This window comes from Bombina bombina, chromosome 4 (assembly GCF_027579735.1).
Source record: "Bombina bombina isolate aBomBom1 chromosome 4, aBomBom1.pri, whole genome shotgun sequence".
Classification (NCBI taxonomy): domain Eukaryota; kingdom Metazoa; phylum Chordata; class Amphibia; order Anura; family Bombinatoridae; genus Bombina; species Bombina bombina.
This window is the reverse complement of record NC_069502.1, coordinates 334,340,027-334,350,502: the sequence shown is the minus strand read 5'-3', so window position 1 is coordinate 334,350,502 and position 10,476 is coordinate 334,340,027. Positions and strand designations below refer to the sequence as shown.

Sequence of the window (10,476 nt, the reverse complement as noted above, 5' to 3'; positions counted from 1 at the left end):
CTGGAATAGTTTATATGAAAGTTACTCAAACATCACTATAAACATTATGATGATCCAGTGCCATATCTCCCAACAGGAAAAGGAAGTGACACGTTAGCAGTGGCCCACCAGCGTTTGCTGATTAGAGCTGTGACAGGAGGGGTTCTGGGGTGTCATGGGTATGTCGTGGACTGGATTTTGGGCATGTCGTAAACAGAGGCAGGACCCTCTCTAGAAACTGGGACATTTGCTCTGACTGGGTTAGCTGTTAGGAGGACAGTGTGTGCAGATATAACAATCTGAGCCAATCTCAAAAGATCAGGGATGATTGCGAGGTCTGCCTTGCGGAAAACATCACAGGCTATATTAAAAAAAAAAATGCGTTCAAAAAAACACTGCTACAGTTAAGTTTTTTGCGCTAGTTGGGTTGCATTTGTATTACAGGTTTCATTTTCATGATGCAAGCCACCACCAGATTATGTAAATTGATAACAGTGTTTAAAATGCTGGTACAGACAGCATATCTAGATATGTCCTATATCCTTCCAGGGCGCAGAAAACATAGCACATCATGCATCAAAGATGACACACATGTAGGGAAACTGAAGCAGCTGACTGCAAGGCCAACATTGTAGAATATATGATCAACTGCTTCAGGACTAGGTATCAGAAGTATGTGGCTGCAAGAGCGAGTCCTCTGAAATAGGTATGGGGCTGCCATTGGGGATTCAGGGCCAGGGTTGTGATGTGGGTATGATGCTGAGATTAGCTGCAGAGCCAAGAGTTTGATCTGATGTGGTTATGAGGCTGACATAAGGGCTCCAAGGCATTGGGGTTTGTGGATTTTAGAGGATCTATTGTATCACTGGTCTGATGTGAGCATGTGGCTGAGAGCTGCACCTCATATGCAATAAGAAATGTCATAAATGTTCATAGATCAGCAAAATCCAACAATTTAGTCACTGCAACAGCAATCAAATTGTGGAATGCCTTGTCTAAGGAGGTAGTGACTGGCAATACTTAAATTCACCTATGCAAGCTCAATCTGCAACTACTTATTGTTATAAGATCTGTATAGGTTGAACTTGATAACTTATTTCAACATCACCTACTAAATTACCATGTTGGTAGTAATGCATTATTGCAATACAATCTGATTAATAAAAACTATCATTTTTTCAGAATTACTATGCATTGCAAGAGATACGGCGGTGCGGGCTTAGCATTAGTAATGATTAGTTTTAAGTCACTTCAGACGCATTTCGAGACACAGTAGCACTCAAAGCAAACCTGAAATTTAAAGGGACAGTCTACTCCAGAATTGTTATTGTTTAAATCAGTGGTATCAAACTTAAAGTATCTGGGGGCCACTGGCCAAGTATTTTTCTCCCATGAGAGCCACTTGAACTAAATAAGTGCTCCGGAACTGGATATACTAGGAAATGAAAGTGACATTTAGCCAAGTAGTAGTGTATGGTGGGAGAGTTGTAGTCCACAAAGACATACACAATTGTCTATAATTATCTTGTGAGTGCCAAATAAAGTGATCATCTTGGCGCTGTATAGCAATGTAAAAAGTGACATTTACCCAACGCAGTGTGTGGTGGGAGTCTACACTGGATGCTTGTCTTTATATTTGTCTTGTGAGTGCCTATTTAGAACATCAACTACTAACACCTCTTAGAACCCTAAAAAAAAATTGACAGCTCAAATTAATGGGTTACCTATTAAACAAGGGAGGGCCAGATAAAAAAATATCTTGAGGGCCGCATGTGGCCCTGGAGCCGGTACTTTGAGAACACTAGTTTAAATAGATAGATAATCCCGTTATTACCCATTCCCCAGTTTTGCATAAGCAACACTTATATTAATACATCTTTTACCTCTGTAATTACTTGTTTCCAAGTCTCTGCAGACTGCCCCCTTATCTCAGTTCTTTTGACGGACATGAATTTTAGCCAATTAGTGCTGACTCTTGAATAACTCCACGGGAGTGAGCACATCTACATGACATATGTGAACTAGTAGTGTCTAACTGTCACAAACTGTGAAAATGCACTGAGATAAGAGGCAGTTCAACAGCTCAGAAATTGGCATTGAAGCCTACCTAGGTTTAGTTTTTCACAAAGAATACCAAGAGCAAAGCAAATTTGATGATCAAAGTAAATTGGAAAGTTGTTTAACATTTCATGACCTATTGGAATCATGAGTTTAATTTTGACTGTCCCTTTAAGTTCTAGCATAGGTGCAAAATACACCGCTCAGGTGACAGTAATAGCTGTCACCACAAGCAGTTTTTTGCTAATGCAAAGTATTACAAAATCCCTTCTATTTCAGCTTACACTACACGGTCCCATTAAAGCAGCTTCTAGCCACAATTGTACATTTTCCTCAGAAATAACAAATACATATTGATAATCCACAGAGTACACAAAAGCGTGGAAAGATCACTGTACACTTCTCTCACACGTACGCGGAAGTGGAGCTGCCTGATAGGCAGATCTGCGCATGCTCCGCAAGCAACTAGGTGACACTTCCAGTTCCGCTCGCCTAGTGCTGACGAATCAGTAGTCGAAATCTTATGACGGCTGCCGAGCAGGGTCAGTCAGTGTGAGACGTGTCGCTCCTCAGTTCAGTCAGTACATCTCTGGTCATGGCTCCCAAAGGCGCCAGCAAGCAGCAGTCTGAGGAGGACCTTCTCCTACAAGATTTCAGCCGGAACCTGTCTGCCAAGTCATCAGCGTTGTTCTTCGGAAATGCCTTTATCGTATCCGCTATCCCTATCTGTAAGTGTTGCTGGGTACAATAAGACTAACTTGACGTCTGTGAAATCGGGGCCTGTAACGGGTTCGCTTATCGCTGTACGTGTGCATGTTATCACTTCATATGTATTAATAGCTGCAAAAATGTATTACATCTTAAGATACGGAACGTGAAATTGTCAGCCATTTACAAATAAACTGAAGTATAGGTATCTGCATTAATAACCAGTTACAGAGTTATTTTATTTAAATATTTTTATTTTGGGTTCCACACTTGCATTGTATGGTAATTGCCATTGCCTTCAATAGACTGACCGCTAAAATAGGGTTAAATGGACCTTCAATTATAACATTTCAATTTAAAAGTTAAGGTCAAAATGTAAATGTGCATTGAATGCATTTCAATTTGAAATTTAAAGGGACATGAAACCCAAAATGTTCTTTCATATTGCAAATGCAACATACAGTTTGAAACAACTTTCCATTGTATTTGTATTATCTAATTTGCTTTGTTCTGTTGATATCCCTTGTTGAAAAACATACCGAGGTAGGGCTCAGGAGCTGGGAGCTGCACATATATACTTTTTATCATTTGGCTTACTGATGTGCTCAGCTAGCTCCCAGTAGTGCATTGCTGCTCCTTCAATAAATGTTAACAAGAAAATGAAGCAAAATTGATAATAGAAGTAAATTGGAAAGTTGTTTAAAATTGTATGTTCTATCTGAATCATGAAAGAACATTTTTGGGTTTCATATCTCTTTAAAGTGAATGTAAATTTAGATGATTCGGTGCCCGGTTTGTAATAATCCTATTAAAAACAAGGGCACTTTAATTCATCAAAATTTACATTTCACTTGTTTTCTTCAAATACTTACCTTTTAATCTTTACATCTGCTGCAGCGCTTCCTCCGCCTGTCACAAGCCCTCTTCGCTGGTCCAGAATGACGAATCCGGCTTCCTCCAATCACGGCGTTGCCTCAGGCCAAGATCCCCCCCCGGAGGAAAGCTGTGATTGGAGAAGCCGGATTCGTCATTTCTGACGTATGAAGAGGCTTCCAACAGCCGGGGCAATCACTGGAGCAGCTGTAAAGATTAAAAGGTAAGTATTTGAAGAAAACAAGGGAAATGTAAATTTTTATGAATTAAAGTGCCCTTGTTTTTAATAGGATTATTAAAAACCGGGCACCGATTCATCTAAATTTACATTCACTTTAAGCATATTTGCAGTATACTTTCATTAGCAAATATGCCTCTAGTATGTTATTGTTGTTCTGCGGCATACACAAATATGCTGTGAGGGCCCGCGCACTAGTATTCAAGCACCATGCCTGCTTAGGGAGCTGGCGGTGGTATATATTGCTTCTTAAGTCATAATTTGTGTGATACAAGCCACTGCTGACTCTCTGAGAAAATGTAGTTTTTGAATACTGGTGCACGTGCGTTCACAGCATATGTGTGTGTGTGCTGCAGAAAAACAGTAACAACTTTTACTAGAAGCATTTTTGCTAATGAAAGGATATTGCTAATATGCTTATATTTCAAGCTGAAATGCATCCATGCAAGTTTAATTTTTGACCTTTCTATCCTTTTAAACAGTTTTAGAAAAAAAATGCAATCTACTTTCATAATTTATTTTGCTTCAAATTTAATTTTGAGATATATATATTATCATTTTTTTCCCCATTGACCCAAAAAGAGACTGGAACTCACACTACGTATTAGAAACTGTCCTTGCAATATTCTGCACAGAGATTGCTTGACCAGTTTAGGGACTCATTTTTATATCTGTCGCTAATTGGTCACAGCGTGTATGCGTCTTCACTCTCTGCTCTCAAAAGTTAATGTCCGTGGGCTCAAAGAATTAATCCAAAAATAGTGAATGCATCAGGTTGGCACTCGCATGTCTTTCCTTACAAACAAAACATTTAGTGCCAGATTACAAGTGGAGCGCTAAATATCGCTTTCATGAAAGCATCATTTGCGCTCCAAAGCAAAGCAATGCAAACACAAGCTCATGTTCACTTTGCTTGGAAGCATAGCGCTCACGACAGTGCGATTCCTTAGTCTCCAATGGGGGCCCCGTTCTGATGATGTCAGAGACGGCTTTAGAACCTAAGCGGAGCAAAGGGGTAAGTAGCGCAGTGATGGCAGCAAATATAAATCTATATGTATATGATTATAAAAATATGTATTTGTGTTTATATGTGTATATGCACATATTAACATATAAATATTTATATAAGCATAGTACATATATATTTACTGGGAACACACAGTTCCGATAGACTGCAATGTAGGAAGATGCTATCTTTATTTTTTAAATAAAATACACTACACTGTATTTTGGGGACATTTGGGGCACATTTATCAAATTTAGCAGAGATCTGATCTATTGTTAATTTTTTAAGTGCTCATTTCTAGCGCGAGCCCGCGGTAGCAATAAACAGACACTTATAATGGCTGTTTTTTTATTGCGCACCTGCTAAGGAGCTAATTTACCCATTTGTGGGGGCGCAATAAATTAGTGCTCCACTTGTAAAATAGCCCTGAACTTGCAGTTGAAAAGATCTTAATGCATTTAATTGATTGTAGTATCGTGTGATGTATCCTATGGCTGCATAGTGGCTGAAGCTACTCTGCTGCATGTATTTCAGCTATAACTTGCCTAGTGTCATCATAATTTGGTAGGCTTTATCATGTTTGTATAAATATGGTAGAGAAATAAACATCAACATTTATACTTTCATGAATCAGAGCATCCAATTTTTATAGACTTTACTTCTGTTATCAAATTTACTTTGTACTCTTGGTATCCTTTAGTGAAAAGCATAGTTACCCAGGAAGGATCAGGGGCAGCAATGCACTACTGGGTGCTAGCTGTTGATATTTGGATACACACTTATGCCTATTGAATTTCAGCTAGGTCCCAGTAGTGCATTGCTGCTGTGGAGCTGATTAACAATATGATTAATCACTTTGCAGCAGCTAAACACAGTTATATGCAAGCAATCTGATAATAAAACACTCTCATTAGAGCTTTTCCTATAATATGTACATTGCAAATACTTCTGGTGTATTTGTCCTTTTTCTTGAAAATCCTTTTTTGCAATTGCTTACCCTTTAAATTCTAACTGTGAAATAATTGTAATAAATGTCACTGAATTTTTTTTTTCTTCCATTCAGGGCTGTACTGGCGGATTTGGCATATGGATCTGGTGCAATCAGCTGTTCTTTATACTGTTATGACACTTGTTAGTACTTACTTGGTGGCTTTTGCTTACAAAAATGTCAAATTTGTTCTTAAACACAAGTAAGTAATTTGTATAGGGATGGGGAGGTGACCAATTACATTTTCAGTATTCAAATGAACAATGCATGTAATCAACATAATTCATACTAAGGGAAAAAAAATGTATGCCAATGCTTTAAACGGATAAAAATAAAAAGGCAGGTTAGATGATTCAGTTTGTTCATAACTATTGCCCAGGGATATTTATTGTATAGTCAGGGTTTCCAGTGTGTGATCAGTCATTTTCATACATGTGATTTATATGCTTTCATTGTATTTTTACTGCCTAGTGTTTGATTTGTAATGTGTAGTGATTTTTTCTTTGTACAGAGTAGCCCAGAAACGGGAAGATGCTGTTTCTAGAGAAGTGACACGCAAACTTTCAGAAGCTGACAACCGCAAGATGTCCAGGAAGGAGAAAGATGAAAGGTGACTGCCATCTTTGTATTTGATATTGCATAGTATGGCATACCTATTCCATGCTAAGATTCCTAGTTAGAGATGTATATTAAAGGGACAGTCGAGTCCAAAAAAAACTTTCATGATTTAAATAGGGTATGCAATTTTAAACAACTTTCCAATTTACATTTATCAACAATTTTGCTTTGTTCTCTTGGTATTCTTAGTTGAAAGCTAAACCTAGGAGTTTCATATGCTATTTTCTTTGACCTTGAAGGCCGCCTCTAATCTGAAAGCATTTTAATCTGAAAGCATTTTGACAGTTTTTCACCACTAGAAAGCATGAGTTCACGTGTTTCACATAGATAACATTGAGCTAGCACACATGAATTTACAGAGGAGTGAGCACTAATTGGCTAAAGTGCAAGTCTGTCAAATTAACTGAAATAAGGGGGCAGTCTGCAGAGGCTTAGATACAAGGTAATTACAGAGTTAAAACATGTATTATTATAACTGTGTTTGTTATGCAAAACTGGGGAATGAATAGTAAAGGGATAATCTATCTTTTTAAACAACAAAAATTCTGGTGTTGACTGTGGTGTTGACTGTCCCTTTAAAGAGACATGAAACTCAAAATGCTTCTTTTCTGATTCAGGCAGAAATACAATTTAAAATAAATTTCCAATTTAGTTATATTATCAAATTTGTTTCATTCTCACTGTATCCGTTGGAGCAGTAATGCACTACTTGTGAGTTAGCTGAACACATCAGGTGAGCCAATGACAAGAGGTATATATGCACAGCCACCAATCAGCAGCAATCTCCCAGTAGTGAATTGCTGCTCCTCAGCCTGCCTAGGTGCTTTTCAATAAAATAAACCAAGAGACTGAAGCAATTGAGGTAATATAATTAAACTGGATCCTGACAGTTTAATTTTGATATTGTGCCTTTCATTACTTTCAGATGTTTATTGTGGTTCTTACATGAACGTACTATGTTCTGAGAAGACAGATACATACCCTACATAATGCCACAAAAAAAGCATTTATAGAGCTAGATAGATTTTATGAATGCAAATATAAATTTTAATTCATGAATATATTTTTGCACGATTAAACATATTTACTCTTTTATACATGAATGTCCAGAAAAGGCAGCCTGCTTATCTCTTGCCTGCTAATCACTTAAGAGACACACGGTTTATGTTAATGCAGTATCTCTCGCAGTCTTGTGTGTGTGTTTTTGTTTTGTTTGTCTCTCTGGATATTGGTGGTCAATAATCACATGATGGCTTGAAGGGACATTTTCACCTTTTAAAGGAGAGATCCTTTCATGCAATACTTTAGTTATGTTCATGCTAGCATAGACAGTTTTGCATTATCAAAACAAAAAGAATAATCTGTCTCAACAAGCTTTGAAGTTTGGGACTGTTCGTTACTAAATGACTAACATAAGTACAGTAATGGGTTAGAATCTGATAAAAATATTTTAACATACTCTTAAATGCTTTTTTTAGAATCCTTTGGAAAAAGAATGAAGTTGCTGATTATGAAGCTACAACTTTCTCGATTTTCTACAACAACACTCTGTTCCTGGTCTTGGTCATTGTTGCATCGTTCTTTTTACTGAAGAACTTCAACCCTACAGTGTATCCTTTTTATTGTATTGTACATCTAAATACAGACTTCTGTGTTTGTCCTCATAAACATTTTAGAGGAATACTGCCTAGATTGTGCTCTCTCATTGTAGATAAACTAAAATATTTCCGCATCATACCTCTTTAGTAGTAATTAAACAAAAAGATTAGTGCTAACCTCACCAGAGATTACCGAGCTGTAGAATATACTGATTTTTATACCTTTTTATAATTTATACCTTTTATAATGCACCCTGTGCATACCAGGACACTCTTCTGATCCCTCCAGATCTCACTAGTTTTAAAAATATTTAGTCTTGTATGTTCTTGTACCTCAGCTAATAAAAGTAAACGGACTTGTCATAATTAAACTTTTATGACTCTAGTGGAGTCTACAATTTTAAACTATATTCTAGTTTACTTCTGTCATCAGATTTTCCTCTTTCTCTTGGTTCAAACTTAGCTCCCTTCTTAAACAACATACTTAAGTAGGCTTAGGAGTGTGCACATGTCATTAGCACTATAGGTCTAGTCTAGCCAGATGGTGTTTTGACACATGCATGCTCCTGAGCTTACCTATGTATGCTTTAGTCTAATAAAATAAAAGAAAGGGGTACATTTCATAACGGAACTAAATAGGAAAAAAAAGGCATGCACTGTCTGAATCATAAAACTTTAATTTTAAATTATATGCCTTTTTTTTAGATTTTTTTTTTTTATATGAGATCTTGAATGAAACTAGGAATATAAATTTGTTTAAAAATGCACCATTTTTGGGATATTTTTACAAAAAACTTCTGAACAAAGGGCAAAAAATTTATAGTAGTTGCCCGATAGTTCTTTATTAAAGAAACAAAGGAAGAAAAGAAATGCATTTCATTTAAGAATATATTGCAGAATTTTTTTTTATCCTCCGTAGCTTCTCTGGTATCTGATTTATGACTATATTATTATAGATTTTACATAACCTCATCATTTGTTGTCAGAGACACAAGGTTTGTGTGTACTGTTGTCTGACACTTTTAAAGGCACAGTAAAGTAAAAATTAAACGTTGACAGGGTTATAAAGTCTACATTGGAACAACGTTCTGATGTAGACAAATTAAAATCACGCGATCGTGCAAACGATCGCAAGATTTCAATTATGGGATCGGGTCTGGGGGGCGTCCCTATGACGCTATGAACGCCCTCCAGACCACAATCAAATCCTGCAAGCCTAGTAGGCTTCAGGACAGCCGTTTGCCATGACGTTGTATTCCGTCATAACGGCTTTAAAGCCCAGTGCCGTTGTGACGGAATACAACGGCATTAAAAGGTTAAACACATTTCCTATTTACTTATATTATCTAATTTGCTTTAATTTCTTGGTAGTCTTTTTATTTTTTTAAGAGTATACCTAGGTAGGTTTAGAAGTAGCAGTGCACTACTGGGAGACAGCTGGTTCTTCGTGGCTGCACTTACCAGTATATGCCTCTTTGTTGGCTGACCAGATTGCTCAGCAAGTTCCATGTAGTTCATTGCTGCTCCTTAACCCACTCTTCATCAAAGGATACAAAGAGAATGAAACAAATTTGATCATAGGAGTAAATTGAAAAAGTAGTTTAAAATTGCTTGCGTGCTGTATCTGAATCATGGAAGTTTAATTTTGATTTTACTTTCCCTTTAAGTAGTCCTGTATTGCACTTGGTCTTACAACATTAGTTATCTGCACCATAAAAATATAATGTTGCATTACTTATTCATTTAAAGACATAAGAAATAAACCTATTTATTCAGTAAGAAACTTCTTCCTTGACATTTAATCTTCAGAAACTACCTTCTCTCTATTAGTGTTTCCTCCGGACTGATTGCTCTGCTTTCTACAGGATCAAAGTAGATGTTCTGATCTATCAAAGTTAAGGTTTCATGCAACGTTACATTATTTTTCTGTAAAATTCTTTATTATTTTTTTTTTTTTTTTTTAAATACCATCATTAAAATAAAGTATTTTGTTTTTTGTTTTTTTTGTGTTCCTTTGTTTTGTGTTCATTGCAAAGCCATTTATTGGCTGAATTCACTTCACATTTTTATTTAGCTAGAGTTTTGTGCATTTAAAGGTTAATTAAATCAAAACTATATAACAAAAATAAATGATACTATAAATGTTTTTTTTTTTTTAGTAGAATAGAATGTACTAAAATCTCTATTTCCCAAATTGCTCTTTTATAGCTATTTTCAGAAAGATAATTTTACTTCCTTGTGTATGGCTTAAACAAACTTTGTACTGTAAAATGTTCCCCCCTTTAATGGAATAGCAATAATCTATTTTACCTGCTGGTAAATTTATTAAACTATAACCTTTACTTTGTCATGTTGAAACCACCACCTACACTGATTTAAAAAAGAGGCAGCATCAGAAATCAACCCCTTT

At 36.4% G+C, this 10,476-nt stretch overlaps 1 protein-coding gene across 1 annotated transcript; it reads left to right on the top strand.

The window, feature by feature from the left end:
• The first annotated feature begins 2,548 nt into the window (after positions 1-2,548).
• SSR3 (signal sequence receptor subunit 3) lies at positions 2,549-10,066 on the top strand. The gene is made up of 5 exons (XM_053710078.1): positions 2,549-2,765; positions 5,926-6,052; positions 6,362-6,460; positions 7,947-8,078; positions 9,876-10,066. The coding sequence occupies exons 1-5, from the start codon at positions 2,633-2,635 to the stop codon at positions 9,940-9,942; spliced, it is 558 nt and encodes a 185-aa protein (XP_053566053.1). The 5' UTR covers positions 2,549-2,632; the 3' UTR covers positions 9,943-10,066.
• Positions 10,067-10,476: the final 410 nt, after the last annotated feature.